Raw genomic sequence first — 23,327 nt, forward strand, 5'->3', positions numbered from 1 at the left:
AATGAGTGGGAAGGCTCAGCAGCTTGTTAATATAGTGTTTTAATTTCAACGATTTGCACAAGTACAGTTTCTCTGTAATCCCTATTTCTACCACATGAAACACAATAGACCACTTTAGTGTTTCCATTTTGGGTTTTACATAACTTGGACACAGGTGTGTATGTTTTAAATGTAGCCTGAACAGCGTGGGACATTATTTTTTCTCTTGATACATTTGAGTTTCTTTCAGTAGAGTACAGTCATATAAATGTATCTACCAAATCACGTGTTGTGGGCAAGTTTGGAATTAAGACTGCAACAAATACATTTTTAAATGATCAATGAATGTATGAATTATTTTTTTCAGTTAATTGTTTAGTATAAGGAAATAATGAAATCAATTCCAAAAGCGAAAACTCTTTGAATGTCTGATGAACATGACAAAAGTCTAAAATCAAAATATATTCAGTTTACAATCATGTAAAACTGAGTAGTAAATCCTCACATTTGGAACCAGAAAATAGTTGGAATATCTGATATTTATCTGATAATCTAATTGTACAGATTAATGTAATTCTCTATAGCTGCAACTGTCCTAAATAAATATCGGCTTCCCTTGAAATTAAGCTTAAAACTTTTCTGTTTGCTACTGTTGTTTTTTCATCATCTATTTATTTTGCTCCTTCCCATTATATATATTTTATTTTTATTATAATATTATCATAATACTGTTTACGTACATTAATTTCATAAAATATTATCATGAACTGATCCTGAACTGGAGGAAACTTCGCCCCCTGCTGCGTGACAGCAGTTTTGTGTTTATGTGTTTGCTAATAAAGTTACGTTGACGAAATTTGAAACCAAGATGGCGGCGTGCTTACCGCTGTCTTTAAAGATGTCACCCTCAGCTTCACTGGGCTTTAGGTTTCTTTTGACGGAGCAATATTTTTCTAGAAAGCTGCTAAACTCTTTGGCGGGGCTCTGCAGACGAGGTGAGACGAGTTTTTGGTGAGTCGTGTTGATAGTGATAGTGTTAAAAGTGTTTGTCCGTTAATTTCTGCTGAAAAGTCGACCTAGCTCTTTAAATTAACAATGTTTGTTATCTGGTAATTTACACTCTCTTAAAGCTCTCTTGCTTTGATGTTACTATAAATATATGACATTCTATACAACTTAACGTCTTTTATTTTATTGTATTATTGCTAATTGCACTGTTTTTTCCCCCTTGTTCTGTCAGCTGTCACTAAGCTGTCTAACCTTTGGTCTTCCTCCACAGCAACAACTACATTACTGTAACATCAGTAAACTCCTTTTGTGTGTGTGAAGGTCTGAAATGTACATAGAAGAGCAAAAAGTGTCTTCACTATCTGTGTTGTTCTAATTTTAAAAGGTTACTCGGTGCAAGCCCAGCAGGCAGTGGAGGAGAGCGGTACAGTCGCCGGGTTCAGCGGCCCCCTGGATCACTACAGAGGGCTGATCAGAGACGGATCACTGCGGGAGGATGAACATCAGAAAGAGGTGCTGCAGACACTGGACCAGCTCCACAAAACACTCAGAGGATACAGCAACACACCCACATCTATCTTCTCCAAGGTAGAGAGAAACACGATGACATTTCAGTCTGTATCTCAAAGCTCTTTTAAGCCAGTGCTTTCAAAATGTGATGTCTATTATTAAATGGTGTAACTGTAATTTCTACCACACAGACAGAAAATGCATGATTTAGTCTCAAACACAAGGAGTAAAATTCATCCCTAGTCTGGGTTAGCTGTAACATAGACTAGGGTGATATGTAACATTATGTACTAAGGAATATGAGAAAAACATGATGTCGAACACTTAAATTATATATTTAACATTATTGGTAAACATTTTAGCATTAGCAAACATGTAGCATTTTCATTGTTGTTACAATTAACAAAAACTATTTTAGCCATGAACTAGCTTACCTTACAGCTACTAAACATTAACACTAACCACTTGCATGAAAGATATCTTCATAAACACAATAAATGTGATTTAGGTCTGATGAGTTTAACTACAAAGCAGGCAGTGCTATAAGAAAAATAAATGTAGGGGGGGGGGGACTTTCTTACCTTTAAAATTACTTTTACCTTCTTAAATTGGCTGTGCCTGCCACAGGGGGCTACTTTTTCCCATGTGGAATAGGGACAGAATGGAACATGTGTAGAGTAAATCAGGTGATTTGTAACTTATTCCTGATTAAATTGGACAACTCATATTTTTATTAATTAACTTGTCGGTAATGCTGAGAAAAACTCTTATTCCCTTAACATTTTTTGACAACATGTCAGACACAACAAAACACTAAAATTGTATTATATCATTTGGAAGAAAGATGCTAGTACTTAGACACTCAATGTTCCCTTTATTTTGACTGTAACTACTGCCTCTAAATTAGGGAAAGTTGTCTTTGGAAGTTTTGCTCTTGGTTCCCTTTGTTGGCTTACTAAACTCACTTATGTAGATATAAATCCTGCAACTGTATAAGAAACTGATTTAACTAATATAAGATAATTAAATGTGTTGTATTGTGATTTTTATCCATGATCGCTGGCATTTATGTTCATTTTGAGATCATGTTTTTCAGTTTTTCACAAAACCGAAGCCTCCAAAAGGTTACTACATCTATGGTGATGTCGGTGAGAAATATGTGTCATAGATACAAATACAAATATATGAATTTAAATTGTTTTGGCATTTTTGGGTTTAAATGTTTCCCTTAACTTACCGTGCTTTTCATTTTTCAGGCACAGGAAAAACGATGGTGATGGACATGTTTTATTCATATGTTGAGACTGAAAAGAAAAAGAGAGTTCATTTCCACGGCTTCATGTTGGATGTACACAAAAGTGAGTATGAAGCATTTGTACCAAAGATGCACAAGTGTCAGAGATGTGAAACAGTTAAGCTGAGAGGGGAAGTGCGAATAATGTTGTCATATTTGGACTTTCTTTGTTCCTAACAGCCACTAGAGGGCAAATAATCTAGCTTTGAGTGAAGGCATTAATGAAGGAATAGGTTCAAGATGGATGAAGTTTCATACATCTAAAAAGTGGAAGATGTTCTCCCAGGTGCAATGACGAAGAAAGACAACTAAGATACATGTCTCTACGTTAACAGAAAATACACCATGATGTAAATCTTCTCCACATTGTCAGTTAACCAGATCTAAACATTTGTTTTGTGTCTTTGTTGGCGTGCAATGATGGTTTATGTTCTTATGAGGAGAGACAACATCAACCCACGCTTTCCTATGGTTGTGTTTCTTCATTTTTGTCACCCTTGAACAGTTAAAAAAAAAAAAAAAAAGAAGAAAGAGATGAAACATTGATAAGCCTTTAATCTAATACAACATCGTGCCCCAAAACACTTCTTGTGTTGAGGCAGTATTGTCTCTCGGCCAACTCATTCATTCACCAGTCATTCAATATATGAAATTACCTGTAAGTGGTTACAGACAACCCACTGAATCTCAGCAGCTCTGTGCAGGGTGATTTGCTTCTATGACATTATGCATCCTTGATTAATATTATGGTGTAACGATGTTGGTCATTCCAGCAGGCATCACTAGCTGTGTGTATTTTACCATCGGCTATAAGTGAACTTCACATGTAACCTAGTATATGTTGCTTGTAAGGGGTGAAATTTGTTGTATTGAATTTATTGTTCAATATAATGCTATTATTTTAGTTCTAGTGAGAAGTGAACCCTTCAAAACATGCTATTTTCAAAGTCTGTTGAATAAATCAGTCACAAAATCAGATCACAACGTAGTCGCTGGGCCCCGCGGGGTTGGTCTGCGCTCCAGTGATCTGACAGGGAGACAAGTGCTCGGCGTGTTAACGGCAGGTGCTCTATAGACGGTAACCATGGCAACGGCTTCTGTGCGCTTAACAGATGACGCCTATTTAACTTAAGTTAAAATTATAGGTTACATAACTTTACCTGGTAGGCCTTCATCTAGTTTTGTGGGGAAGCTCTGCCATGCGAATTCCCTCCTGTTGATGTCCTATTTAGTTAAACAGTAATAGATTCTGGAAACTCTCAAACAGCGAGGATCAGTCTCTCTTCCAATGATTTGTGTTGCGGGTCACATAAAAAGAACCTCGGCTGCGGGTGTGTGCATGAGGTGACTACTTCTCCTGACTCTAGCAGGGACAATTGTTTCTGAACATAGGATGTTTCTGCTGCTCCCTGATAAAATGTTTCTGCTGATACCTGTTCAGAAAAAAAACAAGAAAACAGATTTTATACGTTAACCTGTTGCTTAGAAGGTGCCTGTTATGATCGTGGCTCTGGACTCTAACTTGTTTTAATAGGCTATAAAAAGTAATGCCCTGGCAGTGGCAAATAGAGTTGGTTTTATATTCGATTTGATTACAATGATGTTTGAGCTGACAAGAAATATTTTATTGCTACTGTGTAAAGGGAATACTGCTGGTAAAAAGCACCTTATTTGTGTATATAGCAGTACGTTTAAATTAAAAGTGTGCAATACACTACTTTAGAATTCATTATTCAATTTTGTGCATAACTATGCGATTAATCACAGAAAATCATGCGATTAATCGCTATTTAAAAATTTTAATCGTTGCTCTGCACCAATAAATTCATTACACCACTTTTACTTTTTCCGTCTAATTCACATTTTGTGAATAATTATACCAAAGAGGTATGGTACATTTACAGTGGGTACGGAAAGTATTCAGACCCCTTTAAATTTTTCACTCTTTGTTTCATTGCAGCCATTTTCCAAAAATCTAAAAAGTTCATTTTATTTCTCAGTAATGTACACTCAGCACCCCATCTTGACAGAAAAAAACAGAAATGTAGAAATTTTTGCCAATTTATTAAAAAAGAAAAACTGAAATATCACATGGTCATAAGTATTCAGACCCTTTGCCGTGACACTCATATTTAACTCAGGTGCTGTCTATTTCTTCTGATCATCCTTGAGATGGTTCTACACCTTCATTTGAGTCCAGCTGTGTTTGATTATACTGATTGGACTTGTTTAGGAAAGCCACACACCTGTCTATATAAGACCTTACAGCTCACAGTGCATGTCAGAGCATATGAGAATCATGAGGTCAAAGGAACTGCCTGAAGAGCTCAGAGACAGAATTGTGGCAAGGCACAGATCTGGCCAAGGTTACAAAAAAATTTCTGCTGCACTTAAGGTTCCTAAGAGCACAGTGGCCTCCATAATCCTCAAATGGAAGACGTTTGGGACGACCAGAACCCTTCCTAGAGCTGGCCGTCCGGCCAAACTGAGCTATCGGGGGAGAAGAGCCTTGGTGAGAGAGGTAAAGAAGAACCCAAAGGTCACTGTGGCTGAGCTCCAGAGATGCAGTCGGGAGATGGGAGAAAGTTGTAGTAAGTCAACCATCACTGCAGCAATCCACCAGTCGGGGCTTTATGGCAGAGTGGCCCGACGGAAGCCTCTCCTCAGTGCAAGACACATGAAAGCCCGCATGGAGTTTGCTAAAAAACACCTGAAGGACTCCAAGATGGTGATAAATAAGATCCTCTGGTCTGATGAGACCAAGATAGAACTTTTTGGCCTTAATTCTAAGCGGTATGTGTGGAGAAAACCAGGCACTGCTCATCACCTGTCCAATACAGTCTCAACAGTGAAGCATGGTGGTGGCAGCATCATGCTGTGGGGGTGTTTTTCAGCTGCAGGGACAGGACGACTGGTTGCAGTCGAGGGAAAGATGAATGCGGCCAAGTACAGGGATATCCTGGACGAAAACCTTTTCCAGAGTGCTCTGGACCTCAGACTGGGCCGAAGGTTACCTTCCAACAAGACAATGACCCTAAGCGCACCGCTAAAATAACGAAGGAGTGGCTTCACAACAACTCTGTGGCTGTTCTTGAATGGCCCAGCCAGAGCCCTGACTTAAAATTGAGCATCTCTGGAGAGACCTGAAAATGGCTGTCCACCAACGTTTACCATCCAACCTGACAGAACTGGAGAGGATCTGCAAGGAGGAATGGCAGAGGATACCCAAATCCAGATGTGAAAAACTTGTTGCATCTTTCCCAAAATGACTCATGGCTGTATTAGATCAAAAGGGTGCTTCTACTAAATACTGAGCAAAGGGTCTGAATACTTATGACCATGTGATATTTCAGTTTTTCTTTTTTAATAAATTTGCAAAAATTTCTACATTTCTGTTTTTTTTTCTGTCAAGATGGGGTGCTGAGTGTACATTACTGAGAAATAAAATGAACTTTTTTGATTTTTGGAAAATGGCTGCAATGAAACAAAGAGTGAAAAATTTAAAGGGGTCTGAATACTTTCCGTACCCACTGTATGTCTGTATACTACACACACCTTTTATAGTCTTCCGACCACTCAAAGCTCTTTTACATTACATCACAGTCAGCCATTCACACACTGTTGGCAGAGACAAAGGTTCAGTATCTTGGCCAAGTACACTTCGACATACAGATTGAAGGATCCGGGGGATTGACCCGCCGATCTTCGAGTTAGTGGGCAACCCGCTATACCTTCTGGGACACAAGTGCCCCTGACAATACATGTACGGTTTGTGTTTTCCAGTGTCTGCATTAGCTTTAGCAGTTTCTAGTATTCATGTGTATTCATTTGTAATTTCTGGTCTTCAGGGATCCATCGGCTGAAACAGAGTATGCCAAAGAGGAAAGCAGGGAAAATGGCCAAATCCTATGACCCCATTGCTCCAGTTGCTGAGGAGATCAGTGAGGAGGCTTGTCTTTTGTGCTTTGATGAGTTTCAGGTAATAATGTTTCTACATACCTCACCAACTGTGATGGAACATTTTTTATAATATAGAATCTGACAGTGTTTAACTTTTTTGTGATTGTGTCAAATTCATTTATTTTTAACTCTTTTCAGGTCACTGATATCGCTGATGCCATGATTCTCAAGCAGCTTTTTGAGAACCTGTTTCTGAACGGTGTTGTTGTTGTGGCCACTTCTAATCGTCCCCCTGAAGGTAGGGAATTGTCTTAACAGAAACTCTTCTTGCCAATTGATTTTGTTACTGCTGATATCAACGTTTTATGTCTGTGATCTACATCCTATAATCCACGGTGTCAAAGTAGGATTTTAGTTAGTTTTACCAATCAAAGAGATTGGTAAGAGTTTCTACTTTTGGGGTATCCAAGATTGCTGACAAAAATCTTGAATGAGACAGCATTACTATAAAATTTTGCAAACATGACTTTTAAGTGTAAATAGCAACACTGTAAACACAAGTTATGACCTATACTCTCTTCCCTCAGACTTGTATAAAAACGGGCTGCAGAGAGTCAACTTTGTGCCTTTTATTGCTGTGTTACAGGTAAGAAAGGAGAAGTATATTACGAGACAAGCGTATTGAAATTTCTTCTTTTTATGTTAAATGCGCCTGTCATTAAGCGTTTGTCTCTCCCATGCAGAAATATTGCCAAACTCTTCGCCTGGATTCTGGGATAGATTACCGTAAAAGGAACAGACCCTCTGCTGGAAAACTCTACTTTCTGTAAGAAGCAGTCAGTCACTGCAAGCCAGAGCTTGATCTGTTGTTTTGTGTTTTTAATGTTTCCCTGTAACATGTACTGCAGCTCCACTGAGCCTGATGTAGAAGCGACACTAGACAAGATGTTTGATGAGCTGGCTTTTAAGCAAAATGACAGTAAGTGAAGTCAACATTTGACTCAATTGTATGGCTAATATGTCATTTGGATGTCATTTGGATGTCATTTTATCTGTATTGCCACAGAAATTGCAATCCTTCATATCACATGGTGTATTTAACGTTCTGTTTTTCCTCCACAGTAACAAGACCAAGAATTCTGAACATTAACAACAGGAAAGTGCGTCTGAACAAAGCATGTGGGACCATTGCAGACTGTACATTTGAGGAGCTGTGTGACAGAGTAAGTGTGTCAGACCATTATTCTTTTTAAATCCATATTGTGCAATGAGTATGATGACACAATTGTGGCAAAACTCTGTGTATCTAATCTTGGGTTGTTGAAAACTTACGAATGTGAGTGAAGTGAAGAAGTTTGCAACTGGATTTCTACACACTCAGCTATAATGCCGTTATAAAGTTGTCAAACTCTGATGTTGCGTTAAAAGGTCCTTGTACTGTACACTTCTGAGTCAAAAATCCACGCTGTATGAGCGTGTCACATACTCTGTATGTGCTTATTCATACATACATCAAATAGGAAAATCCAGATTCATCAGCCTATTTGGTGTCGTTTAAAATGCTGGGAATTTAAAACAAAGTTAAACAAGTGCCTGAAGCTTTCCAGAGAAATGACTTACTAAAGAGAACGTCATAAAGCCACAGCCACAAACACGGGTTTGCAGACAAAGTGTGGTTTTAGTAAAACCACAGAAAATGTAAATGTTACAGCAACTTAAACCAGTGTAGTGTAATGGTGATTTTTGAATGTATTCAGCCTTTAGGGGCCAGTGACTACCTGGAGATGTCCAGGCTGTTTGACACCATCTTTATTCGACACATTCCACTTCTGACGCTGAACAAGAAAACTCAAGCCAGGCGGCTTATAACGCTCGTGGATGCCCTCTACGAACACAAGGTACACTGCTGTTATGTGCATGCACCGTTGACCCACTCCAAAAACACCAAACTTTAGCTATTTTATAATTATTTTATCTCCTTTCAGGTGCGAGTGGTGATTCTTGCAGATCATCCACTGGAGGATATCTTCGTACACAATGGTGATCACAGTCATGACGAGAGCCACATTCTGATGGATGATCTTGGGCTGAAAAGGGTAAGAGCTCGGACTGTTTTCAAAGCTGAACCAGTTTTTCATGTTGGGTGGCTCCTTTCAGTCGTAAATGTTGATCATTAAGCTGGCTGAGGCTGTTGGCTGTCAGTGAATGGAGCTTAAATCACCCAACTGAAGGTAAGTCAGTCTATTTTATGGCCTCTTAACTGGTTACTCGCACTTCTCCCATAAATGCACAATCCTCTAGATATATTGCTTTAAGAATAGGAAATCATCTGTAAATTTTAAACTGCATCTAGATTTAAATTGGCATTAACAATCAACAATAAACAATCAGGGGATACATGGCTCAGATTGTTTAAAGTGAGTAAGATGTTCCAAAATGCCCTCTCAATATTAAAAAATCCACAGATTTTCTTTTACACCAAATATTATTGGAAAATCCTGCTAAATAACTAATAAACAGGAATACAAAGTGCCATTTTCTTAATACAAATGAACCAATTGCAAAAGCAAATTAGGGCTGCATCTATGGATTCTTGTCATTGTCAATTAATCTGTTTTAATTAATTAATTGGTTGTTTGGTCTAGAAAATGTCGATCAGTGTTTCCCAAAGCTCAAGATGACCTCCTCAAATGTCTTGATTGTCCACAACCCAAAGATATTCAGTTTTCTGTCATAGAGAAGTAAAGAAACCAGAAAATATTCACAAATAAGGAGCTGAAATCAAAGAATTTTTACCTCCGCCCACCCAGTTTTCAATTAAAAATCAGTTTTGAGGTTGAGATAACAGATTTATAGGGTTTTGTAACATAATTTAAAAACATTGATTTAAGTTTCCCATGTTTGTTTATTTTTAACTGTAAAAAGTACAGTTAAAATTTAAATGTTGAGGCCCCCACCCACTGTTCAGAGCTTACCATGAACTGTGAACATGTCATAAAAAGCATAAAAACATAAATTATAAAATTTAAGGCTGAATCGACACCTCAGAGCAATAAAGGAAATAACTGTGTAAACATGTAAAGTATTTAAAGATAGATAAATATGAACATAAATAAATTGGTGTAATGACTGCAACACAGAGTGATCTTTCTGTTGAATTGTCTGGGTTTTTTTAAAACTAATTTAAAGTTGTTTGATAACTTTTTTTTATTTGAAGAAGTATAAGGACTTGGTACTAAACTGTATTACTTTTTATTGTACACTCTGTGGTTTTAACAGGATGAAGCCAGCAGTCTGTCCATCTTCAGTGGAGAGGAGGAAAGATTTGCCTTCCAGAGGACAGTGTCTCGACTCACAGAGATGCAGACAGAAGAATATTGGTTAGAAGGAGACAGAAGCACAAAACCACAGGTGTAATGTGGATAATTCAGCCATGTTACACAACCGCCACACTCCATAAACTGTACTCCTCTCTGCCAAAAACAGCCCAGACTGAACACTACTCCTACTCATCTTATCCAGAAATGGGACTGCTCAACAATATGAGTGCAAGTGGTGTACACAGATTATTTATTTAAATCTTAAGGCCTTTTAATGTGACATTGCACTTTATGAATAATTTTTAAGGTAAACATTAGTGTGTCAAATTGCTTTTAACTCAGTATCACATAGTGGTCCAATTGTATTTGCCCTTTTTTTAAAAACTGCAAGAAAGAAACTGGATGACAGACTTTAGTTCGGGGATTTAATGTTATGCGTTTATTTCTAATGATTCATGTGCATGGTGCTTGTGAAACGTTTGTTGCACAAACATTTCACAGGTGCGCTCAACGGTAACATTTGACTCCATTCATCAGTATTTTCATTTGGCGGATAAAAAGGAAACAAAACTTGCATTACAGGAAGCGTTTTAGTTTACATATTACTTTCAAGGCACTATATTCTTACGCATCTATCTTCATAAATGAAACAGACAATGGTTCAAGTGTCGGAGTTGGTTGAGGCTTAACTGTTAACACTCAGTCATACACTCTGTCTTTTTATTAAAAACAAAAAAGCAATGTGGGAAATGAAAGTGAAAGAAAACTTATAAAAATATGTGCTTATTTTGTGCAGAAATCAAATATTAAGGCCTTTTTAACAGCTGTTTCATATTGGAGGATATAACTGCCTTCATCTTTGAATTACATTAATTCAAATAATGTTTTTTAACTTGCAATAACCAAACAGTCCACTGTGTCAGTGAGGTTTAACCGCTGCATTATTCTTGATAACTTTTTTGCTCATATGAAAGACATTGCAAAGTAAGTGATTATAAGTACTCTGTTTGGTCAAGTCAGTTTAATTTATTCAGCCAAAATTTAAAAACATTTAATTTTAAAATCTATACAGCATGCAATGTCCTCTATCCTTAAGACCCTCAGATCTGTGGTGTAATTATTATAAAACAGCCTGTAGTCTCACTTAGGGCTGAGCAGTATGGTTGAAACAAATATTATGAGATTGTATTAATAATAAATTATTTTGTTGAGATATATATGTAATCACAATATGGCTAGTGTGTGCAAAATCATATATAAAATAATCACATTTGTTCAGGCAGTGTTCCACTGTAAACAAAACGTAAAAAAAAAAAAAAGTTTTATTCAATCACAATTTACTTGAAAGCATTCGTTTGGACAACATAATGTGGTCTGTGAATATTCTCAGTCATCCAGGTCATAGTTATCCAAAGGAAGGTTAAAATCAAAGTCAACTGGAATTGGTTGAAGATAACAAAAAGTTGTGAAATGACTGACATGATCACATGTCATCATTCGATTCCATTGAAAGTCAATAAACTGGTTATAATATTGACTTGTTGCCCAGCTCTATTCTCACATTTTTAACGAATTTTGATTTCAGTAATTCTTTAACTTTGACATTTGCAGTCAGCAAAGCATTACTTGTTGCTCTTATTGTCTAATCTGTTCAATGTTTCCCTTTTTCATTTAAATTAGCTTTAAATCCCTTTTCCCTCATTAGGAAATCTTTGGAAAAGCTTCTTAATTTATTAATTGAATTGTTGTGTTGCAGACCTATGCCTTAGTCAGATGTTCCAAATACTGAGGTCAAATACAAATCCCCAGAGGTACTTTATCATTTTTGAGGAAAAACAATGCAATTTATAGATCTTCAGTCTAAAAGAACATCCAAATCAGCCTTCAAAACCCACCATTTGTTATGTTTGCATAAGTGTAGAGTGTAAACTCCTCTTCAGGTCATTAAAAGACACTGAGGACTCTGCTCTCAGTGGTCGCTACAATATGGTCGCAGGTAAGAAAATGAATTAGCAGTTTTGGATGGGACAACAACTTTCCATTTATTATTTACAAACCTTGACATTATTTATTTTGCGTTCATTATATTTTAAAAGCTACAATACCGTATATTTTTGTTGTATCCAGGGCAGCTGCTACCATCCACGAGGACACTGGTGTCATGTCATCTGTGTTTTTGTGAGAATTTGGAGTTTAGAAACCTGCTAGGAGTAGTGAGTAACAAGGTAGGTATAATAAAGGTGGATTAAAGTATCTTTAGACTCAGTTATTCAATACATTTGACTACTTTTATGACAACAAATAAACAAATATAAATTTGATTTAGTATTTATAATTTTATTTATAGCCGAGTGTGTGTTGAGATAACTATTGATAGAAAATATAAATTAGCAATTATAAACTGAGTATCCAGATACTTTTTAAAAATATTATTTCCGTGATCCTAATCAAAATTGAATGAAATAACTGCAGACTGCTTCAGATTTAGTAGAATATTAGAGTATCAGAGGCTCCTAATGAAAGGTGCACGCAGTGATGTCATTGGCCTGCGGACATCTCCATACTGTCACTTTAATTTCAGTGCAGTCCAGGGGGGCAGGATCGTGTGTTTTCTTTTTTTTCTCCTGGAGTCGGAGCGTTTGCGCCAGGCACTACAGCAGCAGCAGCAGACTGAGTGAAGTGTGGTTGCAGGCTGCTGGCCACACGGAGGATACCGTGCTGGCCTGTTTAAGATGCCAGAGATGTACAGCCAGAATGCATCATTATTTTTTTTTTTTAGCTCTTGAGAGGGCGGTTTTGAGCCTCGCTACATTTCTCCAGTAACCCCCCCCTTTTTTAAAGTGGCAGGGCCTTGAGAGAAAGCAATCTCCGCCTTGATGGTATTCTGGACAGCAGCGCACAGCTCAGGCGACTGGCAGCTCTCTGCGCGGATGATGAAGAACTTAGGAAAGGAAATGGTCAAGATGGCAGCTGAGTACGGAGTGATAAAGCTGATGTGGTGGCATTAGATGCAGTCATTTTCATTTTCTCTGGCATGAACGTCGCAGGATCGCGGTGCGGGACGCGAGCGCTTGTAAAGGAACGCCGTTTGGATTCCTCCAAAGACTCCGCGGACTCTTCCTGCTTTTAACTCCACATTTTGCCAATTTACAATGCACGTTGGCCAGGGTGTGGGCTGTGCACGAGAAAAGGCAATGTTTTGTTAATGCTGGTCAGTCAGATCAGCCCTGTGTGCTGCGGTTAGACCCCGTGCAGGAGGATAGAAAGACGGACACGTGCTGGGACTGGGCTGCAGGCTGGATATTTGCATATCGTGCATAGTAAATAAACTGTCTCTGAAGCCTGGACACAACATTGATGGAATGCGACCTGAGTGATTTTATAACCGTTTGTGCAACGACCGAGATATTACGATTAACATGGCTGAGACGCCGCGCAACGAGCCTCTTTTAAACATTGAGATAGATCCGGATTTCGAGCCTCAGAAGCGGCCACGGTCCTGCACTTGGCCCCTTCCCCGTCCGGAGTCTGGTGCGGGCAAGTCCGGGACAAATGACACTGACGTAATCCCTGAAGAAGAGGATGATGAGGGTGGCAGCACGGGGAGCGGCGATGCTCAGAAAGCCAGCGGTGGTGTTAATAAACCCCGGGAGCCGAGCTCCATCTCACAGCCTGTGGAGGTCCAGCGCGGCCCCTGCAAGGAGGAGGCCACCGACGGCTCTCCTTCCTCCGCGCAGACCCCCTCCGCGGCTCTGGGCGGCTCTGCATCCCAGCAGCTGAGGAAGTCCTCCGCCCGCAGGAACGCTTGGGGCAACTACTCCTATGCAGACCTCATTACCCAAGCCATCGAGAGCTCCCCCGAGAAAAGGCTGACCTTGTCCCAAATCTATGACTGGATGGTGAGGTCTGTGCCATATTTCAAGGACAAAGGCGACAGCAACAGCTCTGCTGGCTGGAAGGTGAGCGGTGACATGCTGGTGCTGTCATCATAACAAAGACCATACTGTGGTTATGTAAAGGCACACAGCTATTCGTGTAGCGATGGAGGAGGAGGAGGAGGATGTAAACACAGGTTGAGTTATTTACGCCGCCATATAAAAGATGATTTGGGGTTTATTATAAGGCATAGGCTATTTATTTGTGTGTAATAAGAAGGGCCTTAAGGGAAATGTGTGGCTGCCTGACAAGCACATGGCGTTAAATAACATAAGACAGGATAAGCTGTTGTCAAAATAGGAGGGTGCCTATAGTGCGCATCAAATTACACACACTATTAGTTCTGCACCTACAAGAAAATCAGAGTACACAGGAATCCAGTAAAAACAAGGTAGTGGGTATGAAAGTCGATACTGGAGACGGGCAATGCAAAGTTAATTTCACTTTCAGACAAACTGCTCAGACTGCAGCAGAGGGGCTTCTTACAAGCTTTAGCGGGGCCCTGCTTCTGTTTGATTTTAAGGATTAGTTTGGCCTGGAAAACCAATTCATCTGTCATGGAATCAAGTCTGATGAAAGCTTTGAGCTTTGCAGGATTTAGACGTGTGTGTGTGTGTGTGTGTCTGTGTGTGTGGAGAAAAACTGTGGGAATAGGTTTGTAATCCTGCATTACTGTGGATGTGGGATGCAGTAGGCTCCAGGGAGTTTCTTCATGAAGATATTACAGTAACCATCAAGATTGTGCTTTAAACCCCATCACGATGATGTGATACGATGGAACTCGCACTGTAAAATACGAGCAATGTGTTGAGAAACAAATTGATGCTAATAACTGATTAATCTACACAGAATCAGCTGGTTACTTAATACGTCAGATTAGTGGCGGTCAGTTTTCATTCATGCTTGGATGCTCATTTGCCACCAGATGCATTCAGTGGCTCAAGACAGACACTTGGCTTGCAGAGGAAAGGGTTAATGTTAGGGTTTCAGTAGTGCTGACATTAGCATTTCCTAGGAGATGCTTTGTAGTTGTGTGACATTCAGCAGTCAGCTTAAGGTTGGTCATCTGCAGGAGGGACTGCGAGCAAGAAGTGTCTTTAGCACGTTCAGGGTGGGACTGAAAGGTTGTAAATCCAGACCTGTCACACCAAACCAGGATAACACCGCACTCAATGAGAACTTTTGTGTGTAGCTCCCGCGTGAGGTTACATTTTCAAATTGTCCTCTCTGTTGTGAATCCAAACAAAATACTCAGCTCCTGTAATAGATGAGCAGCCAGTGGCTCGACCCTGCTGTGTGCGCCACACTGTCTCTTCATGTGGCCCGGGCTCAAGAATCAATCAGCTGACTATAAATTATGTAGGTCAATGTGTAGCAGTGTAAGAGAAGCTCAGTGTTTCTCTGTGGATCTGGCTCTGGCTAAACTGGCATTGCTCCAGTCCCCTCTCAGAACGAGGCTTTGCTCAAAGGGTGCTGCAGAGCTGCTATGACTGCGTGGGGGAGGGGCAGGGGCAGGCAGGAGTTGCTCTGTGATTTATCCTTTAAATGCTGTATGGCTCCTACTGTATCTACCTGTGCAACATTCAGACAATTCAATACAACTCTGAAGCTTTAAAGATACAAAATGTCCTCTAGAGCTTTCTAAAGCTGGCTTTACATTTCACACTGACTGTTATACCAACCAGAATATAACAGGAGTGTTTTGTTTTATGCATATAGTCAAGGACTACTGTTTATCTGTCTTTACCTTAACTAGCTGTATACATGAGGTAGACACAATACAAGCAACACCTGTGTAGCCCAGCTTATTCAAATTCAACAGCTCTGTAATAAATAACTGCCTTTGAGCAGCCTGTAACATATTTTTGTTGGATCAAAGAGGAGTCAGTTGTAGACTGTTTGTTTGATTGTGCTGTGTATAACTGATATTTTGCCCACCTGCTATAATATAATACAGTCCATTACAGCAGCACAACAATTTACAGCCTCATAAATTGAGTTGAATCAAAATCTCTCGGACAGCCTCAACCAGAATTGTCACAAAGATTAGTTTATTTATTGCAGGGATGAAGAAGAAGAAGAAAAAGAAGTTTTATTTATATAGCGCCTTTCCAGAGCTCAAGGTCGCTTTACATGGTACATTTACACACTAACACACAACTTACAATCACATAGGATACATATAGTCACATTTAAACGAAATACATGTTAAATAGATATGTTTTTAACTGTGTCTTGAATGTAGCCACAGATGAAATATTTCGAAGTGAAAGAGGCAGTGAATTCCATAATTTTGGAGCATTAACACTAAATGACCTTCCACCTACTGTAGACAACCGGAAACGAGGGATGGACAATAAACCAAGTTCAGTTGATCTGAGAGACCGTGCAGGGCGGATTTCATTAGACTGAACTGCACAGGTGTTGCTTTTTATTGTGTCCACTCCCTGTATGTCTTGGGATGATTTTATGTTGCAATATTTGGCTTTCTTTGCTAATCTTTTTAAAAGATAACGTCTGTAAATCTGTGCATTTACAGATTAATGCTGTTTTGGCCAACTTGTCAAATGTGATAATGTATCATGCGGAAGTTCTGGAGAAAAACACATAAACTTACTCCTTTCATTTTTATTAGTTAGAACTTAAATCCTACTTAAATCCTGCTGGAAATAGGAATGCATCAATCTAGTCTGCTGGATCGTGTCAGACTTGGAAACATCTGTATTTCGTCCGGTCACTGCTGCTGGCAAAAAGAAACCTTGAAGGAAATCAAAAACACAGTTTACACACTCTGAGTTGCTCCCACTGTATGTTTTATTAACACCTGCACTGCTATGACCTCAGTAGTGCTCTGTTCATCTTCTTGGTACTCTTCATCAAACAATCAGAGATTTATCTATTTTGCATTATCAACCCAGCTAATAAAATGGACACATACCAGCTGCTGAGGAAATGTGGAGTGTTTGGTTAAAGCCACATTGAAGCAAAACAACTCAGGTTAAAGGTTAAGTCTGGTGATATTCCATTTTTTCTCATTGCCAACAAATCCCATTAAAAGACCAAAACCAACAATGATCAATCTTACTAACGAGTATTTTCTATGTAGGCAAAGCCTGATATATCTCAGACTCAGAGCTCCATTTTTCTTCAAAAATTATTAAAAACACATCTATGAGCCACACTGGATGACTTGTTCCTTCGTTAAGAAGCACATGGGAACTGTAGTTTTATTTTGAGTTTATCTCAAATATGCCATCCTGCTGCTGTAAATACTCGCAAGTGCACATTATTTAGCAGTTGAAAATAAAAATAGTCCCAAAAAATACAGTGTTTACTCATTTTTGATTAACTTTTGCTTAGGCAATTACAGAAGCTTTTCTAAAAAAAAATTTAACAGAATAGTTTCACATTTTAGGAAACACACTTATTCCTTGCTAAGAGTTGATGAGAAGATGAGAGATGAGAATATCAATACCACTTTGCACGGTAAATTTGAGGCTACACTCAAACGCCAACAGTCTGTTAGCTCAGCCTAGCTAGCAGACAAACTGAAGGTGGGGGTGGACTAGCCCGGCTTTGTCCACAACAGACAAACTACACTTTGATTTTTAAATTAATTAAAAATACAAAATTGATGAGCATTAGCGGTGCCGGTAGGTGAATTTTGTTACTGTTTAACAGAGCCAGGCTAGTTGGTTTCAGTCTTTTTTGCTATAAACTGCTAATCAGCTGCTGGCTGTAACTTCATATTTGGCCGTACAGACATGAGTTGTATCAGTCTTCTCATCTAACTCTTGACAAAGGCCGTTTCCCAAAATTTTTAACTCAAGATTTACATCTTTATTAAGAACTAATGTGCTGCAGTTTAAGGAAATCCCAAAGTATTGGGAGATGGACTAGGGCATTGTTGGTTTTGGTCTCCTTAGGGGATGTGTTGACAAGAAGAAAAATAGAGAAACACACCAGCTTTATTTTTAAGTCAGTACTTAGCCTAATTACGAGATTTAATTCTGTGTGATTTAGCAAAAGCCACCAACCTCTCCAGCTAACGTACGGTGGGTGGAAATAAGAAATGAAAACATCAAGGAGGTACCTGACGTGTTTTAATGTTTACTAGTTGGCCTGATCCTTTAATTGGCTTGAAGCGAGGGCTTTGCTGGAAGTTTGATGTCAGTGGGTTATTACATTGGCATGCAGAGGAAAACTGATTGTTTGTGATCTCTGTCATCACAAAGCTGGAGAGCAAGTTCCTTCACAGCTGCCTTTTATAGTAATATTGTAAAGGCCGGGCAGCCTTGCATAGCTGTAGTTTGTTTGTGTTGAGCTTGTTTAGTGTTTCATTAGTTTAATCTTCTGAGAGATGGATTTAAATAGGACCTCTGTTTGCTCAAGTTAATTCAAGCTTAAGAGATTTATGCTGGACACTCTCCATTGAAGTTGGTCTTTGGGCCGCTGCAGAGTTTTTTCCTTCTGTTACTGCAGTGTGACTTAGTGCGGGCCAGTCGAGCAGGCACCAGCTGTTTAATTTTGTACATGGTTGGGAACATCTCCAGGGAAATCCGGTATACCTTTTAGTGCAGCCAGAAATGGGTCACAGTTTGAGGTGCAATGAAGAAGTGTCTCTTAAAAGAAACTGCAGTGTTAGTATTGTTCACAGTACTTGATTGCACAGTAATATTTATCACAAGGTTTGTGTTGTGGGAGGCCTACAGCATTGGATGTTCACTGTCAGTAGTCAGATGTTCTTCCTCTAGTGCAGTGGTTACCAACCTCTTTTGGTTTGTGACCCCTCAAAAAAAAGTAGTGTCTACTTCTGACCCCACATGACAGCTTATGGCCTTACTGTGGACATGAGTTGTGAGCAGTCCAAACAAAGAAGGATTTTCCTTCTCTTACTTTAAATATCACTTATTTTATTAGAAAAAAGGCAAACGTTTTAGATAAATTTTGTGTCTCTCACATATCTGGTGACCCTTCAAATTCCAAGTGATCCCGACCACCAGGCTGACCATAGAAAGGCCAGCAATGTCTTGAAGGATAACTATGGTTTAGTACACCAGGAGTAAAATTTTTGTAGTTTTCTTCATCCTTTCTATCTTAATATGATGTTGAACGCACCAAGTTATTTGTTGATTTTTGGGAACATGGCGACATTGGCAAAAAAGATTTCCAATTGGGCAGTCAATCAGACAACCCTTGAACATATTTGACAAAGAAAACGAAGGTGAACGGTAAAATTATAACTGTCTAAACACCACACAGTCCATTCAGAAGCTTTTCTGGAGCTTTCAAACGCATCACATGATCCTCCTCAGCAGATCCCCAGTTGTTATAGATGTTCCATTTTTCTGATCATATTAAAGGACTTCATGTTCATGGTGTTAATTTCAGCATCTGCAATGCAGTGACACCTGAGCAAAACTCTGAGAAAGATTGTGAGCTCCAGAACAGCTACTAAACGAACGTTGTGGTAAAAAATGTTTCCAAGGACAAGTACTGTTTCCAAGGTCAAGGAATTAACTTTAAATATAAGTTATCCAAATTGTAAACATCCATCACAGTTTACAGACCAACATTTTGGTTCATCTGCAACTAGTTGCAACAGTTTTCCTGTAACATGAGGAACATTTTGTGTGCACTCACTCTGTTTTACCACCAATTAAAATGGTTTAGATAATTTGGCTGAACTGGCTTATTTACAAAAATTTGATAATTCAGCTGCCTCCTTGGATTTGAATAATAGTGATGTTGCTGTGATCTCATCAATTACTGTGGTGAGAACAGTATTATCATAACACTGATGGCAAAAACTACAAAAATAAGACATGTTAAACCCAAAATCATTTAACGGTCTTTTAGGCATATACTATTATATATATACTAATATACTATTCATATTGCTTTTGCATGCATTTTAACGGCATTGTGTCAAAATCAGCTCTATTGGCAAGTATGTTGTATGTATGTAACAAGGTATTCGATTGGTTTCCATTAGCTTTTTCTAGCTCTACAGACAGAATGTGCATTTAATTGTTTTCATTTGTTTTTATTGCAGAATTCCATCCGACACAATCTGTCCCTCCATAGTCGTTTTGTGAAAGTCCAGAATGAAGGAACGGGGAAAAGCTCCTGGTGGATGGTCAACCCAGAAGGCGGGAAAGGAGGAAAAGCTCCCAGACGAAGGGCTGTATCAATGGATAACAGCAAGTACATTAAAGGAGCCCGAGGACGTGCCACCAAGAAGAAAGCCTCGCTACAGGCAACTCAAGACGGCAGCTCAGAGAGTTCCTCCAGCCTCTCCAAATGGACAGGAAGTCCCACCTCCCGCAGCAGTGATGAGCTGGATGCCTGGACAGACTTCCGCTCCCGAACCAATTCCAACGCCAGCACACTCAGTGGCCGTCTGTCCCCGATCCTGGCCAACCTGGAGCTGGATGAGGTGCCAGATGACGACTCGCCCCTCTCCCCAATGCTGTACTCCAGTCCAAGCAGCATGTCACCGTCCACAGGGCCCACAGGGCTCTCTGACCTGGCAGGTACCATGAACCTCAATGACGGGCTCTCTGACAACCTAATGGACGACCTTTTAGACAATATCAGCTTGACAGCATCCCAGCAGCCTCCTCCTGGAGAGGAAGAAAACGGAGCCAATGGTCAGGGGAGCTCAGTGTTTACCTTCAGCTGCTCAGGAAGCAGTCTGGGTAGCCCCTCTGGCAGCTACGGGCCTAACCCTCTTTTTAGCCCGCCGTCCATCACAAGCCTGCGGCAGTCACCCATGCAGACCATCCAGGAGAACAAGCAGACCACCTTCTCATGCATCCCACACTTCAGCGACCACCAGACCCTGCAGGATATGCTCAGTCTGGACTCCCACAGCCCTAGCAATGTCATGCTCACCCAGTCTGACCCGCTGATGTCACAGGCCAGCACTGCCATTGCTTTGCAGAACTCCCGCCGAAACGCCATGCTGCTCCGCAAAGACCACATGTTGGTGAACCACGCCAGTGCAGGTCAGGGCCAAAGCTCTTCAGTGCCTGGTTGGCAAGCTGGCTTGTCAACCTCTGACAGCGACGCCGGCCACCCCGACGCCAAGCAGCCGCACCTGAAGTCTCCCAGCAAGAACCCCTCTATGCAGCTCAGCTCTGGTTTGCCCAGCCAGGACCGCTTTCCTGCCGATCTGGACCTGGATGTGTTCAACGGCAGTCTTGAGTGTGACATGGACTCCATCATTCGCAATGAACTGATGGACGCAGATTGCCTGGACCTCAGCTTCGACTCTCACCTCACCTCCGCCCAGAACGGCAACAGGAATTCAGGAAGCTTCTCCAGCTCGAAACAGACCTCCCCTCACAGCTGGGTCCCAAGCTGAGAAGCTCTGTCATGGTTTAAAAAAAAGAAGTGGGAAAAATGTAAATTGGGGCTGTTGTCCTGCATTGTGCAACTAGAGGGAAGAAAGTGTATTCATGTAGTATTTTTCTTTTCCATTATTTTTAACGTGAGGCATTAAGTTTGGTACTGTAGTCTAAGTGTCTGAGACACACAATGGTGTCAAAAAATTCTTGAAAAAGATCAATGCCTGGACGGTGTGAACAACAGTATTGACTGGAATGAAAGTACAGGACATTTTGTTAAAACAATATGAAAAGCATCAACTCGTGATAGTCTCAGGGAATACAGCATCACAAAGTGATACATGAAACTGAAGATGAATTATGTTTTCACCCTGCTTTCTCTCCTCTTTCACACCCTTTCATACCTAAACCAACATTTTTGCCAAACCAGCTGTCAGCCTGTTGTGAGAGACAGCCTGTTTACAGAAAACGCTGCAGAGAATGTTACATTATTACGTTCCAGTGGAGGATACTTGACATACTTTTTTGTTTTATTTTTGAGAGACGTAGCCTAAATTGACAAAATGATTTTAAAAACCGGTGTTAACGAAAAGCTTTTTTCCCCATTGATGCACAGTCAAGCACCAAATATCAATCTGTAGAGGCTAATATGCTATCAAGATGTGAACTGATCTACATTGTGTGGTTTTTGTATGTAATGTTTTATTTTTATTTAGCAAATTTTACCCTGTGATTTTAGTGACATTACTGTGAATTCTGTTCCTTCTGAAGAGGTGCATTACTGAAGTCTTGATAATATGGTGTTTGTGCTGCATATCCCTTTTCACCATTTCCCACCTCCCTCTCCTCATCCTCTCCCACTTACTGCAATATTGGAAGATACAGAGTTTAGGACTGAATTAAGGACTTGATTTAGCTCTAGTTGACACCATTTACATTAGCAAACACTTAGAACTATTTGGATTAAAATAACCACCCTTAGACTCCACAGCACTCAACTGCAATATTTTGGTGTTTGTTCATTTGAAAGAGTTCTTGGTGCTATAAATAAGAAGATGGCAGGGAGTGGCTGCAGATGGAGCATTAGTAGCCTCTCCTTTGTTATCAGCACTATAGCAGGTGCTGGGTAAAATAGTTTCCAACTGTGTGAGAGGAGGTTGTGTAGTATCTTAGAGCCATTTTTGCCATTTGAGGAAGAAACAACCACAGTATTTTAAATATTGCCAAACATTTCTGCATTTAATAAGTGGAAATAAAAGGACATACAGTGTTTAAATATTAGGAACCACTGTCATAAGGGCAAAAATAAACCAACATCAGCACAGTTTTTGTAGGAACAGCAGGATTACCTTTTTTAGTTTTACATTTTTATCAGCTGGAAACTGTCAATTATCACTGATTTTGTCTTGTTAAATTGAAATTGTATTTATTTTAGTTTCCACATGTACATATTTTATGCTTTTTTAAAAATATATGACGTGTGGCAGAGCAGTGTAAAAGCACTTTTGTTTTAATGGTCTGACCACCTCAATTGGGTTGTTTGAATGTAACGCCCTGTTGACATTAATGTCACGGAAATATGGAATCCTATTTGCTTCATTTTTGATTTTACAAAAATAAATTCTGCACATCTGTGCTTCCAAACATAATTTTTGTAGCTTCACATGGATGCTTTCATCTTAAATATCCAAAATACTGACTTGAAGCTCTTTTCTACATTAATTTTGAGTCACTGCCAATATTCAATTCCCATTTCTTCCTATTGCTCCTACAAAAAAAGGGAGGAAAAAAGAGATATCAAGTTGACATTGCCAGTTGTAATTCATATTCCTATCTTGGTTGTATCAGAGATGGTGCATGTAAATAAAGCTTAAAGAACCACTGACAATCTGGAGTTTTTTGATATTCCTTTTTTTATTTCTGTCTGTAGAGGAACTGCACAGCTGCAGGCATGGCGGAGGTGATTTCCTATTGGATAATCACAGCATGAGCTAAGAACCAATCACTCACTGTATCCAAGAGGAATGG

The 23,327-nt window shown here is 39.6% G+C and overlaps 2 protein-coding genes across 2 annotated transcripts; both read left to right on the plus strand.

Annotated features, from left to right (window-relative positions):
* The first annotated feature begins 847 nt into the window (after positions 1–847).
* afg1la (AFG1 like ATPase a) lies at positions 848–11,314 on the plus strand. The gene is made up of 13 exons (XM_038728763.1): positions 848–974; positions 1,373–1,575; positions 2,594–2,645; positions 2,754–2,855; positions 6,640–6,770; positions 6,890–6,989; positions 7,279–7,337; positions 7,435–7,517; positions 7,600–7,670; positions 7,814–7,914; positions 8,449–8,589; positions 8,677–8,787; positions 9,971–11,314. Exons 1-13 carry the CDS (start codon positions 848–850, stop codon positions 10,106–10,108), a joined length of 1,419 nt encoding a protein of 472 aa, XP_038584691.1. The 3' UTR covers positions 10,109–11,314.
* A 1,334-nt stretch (positions 11,315–12,648) lies between these two features.
* foxo3a (forkhead box O3A) lies at positions 12,649–23,187 on the plus strand. Its single transcript, XM_038728762.1, has 2 exons — positions 12,649–13,970; positions 20,003–23,187. The coding sequence occupies exons 1-2, from the start codon at positions 13,431–13,433 to the stop codon at positions 21,314–21,316; spliced, it is 1,854 nt and encodes a 617-aa protein (XP_038584690.1). The 5' UTR covers positions 12,649–13,430; the 3' UTR covers positions 21,317–23,187.
* Positions 23,188–23,327: the final 140 nt, after the last annotated feature.

The sequence above is a fragment of the Micropterus salmoides genome, unplaced genomic scaffold (assembly GCF_014851395.1).
Source record: "Micropterus salmoides isolate LMB-PRFRI ecotype aquatic unplaced genomic scaffold, ASM1485139v1 Ms_hic_scaffold_19, whole genome shotgun sequence".
Lineage (NCBI taxonomy): Eukaryota > Metazoa > Chordata > Actinopteri > Centrarchiformes > Centrarchidae > Micropterus > Micropterus salmoides.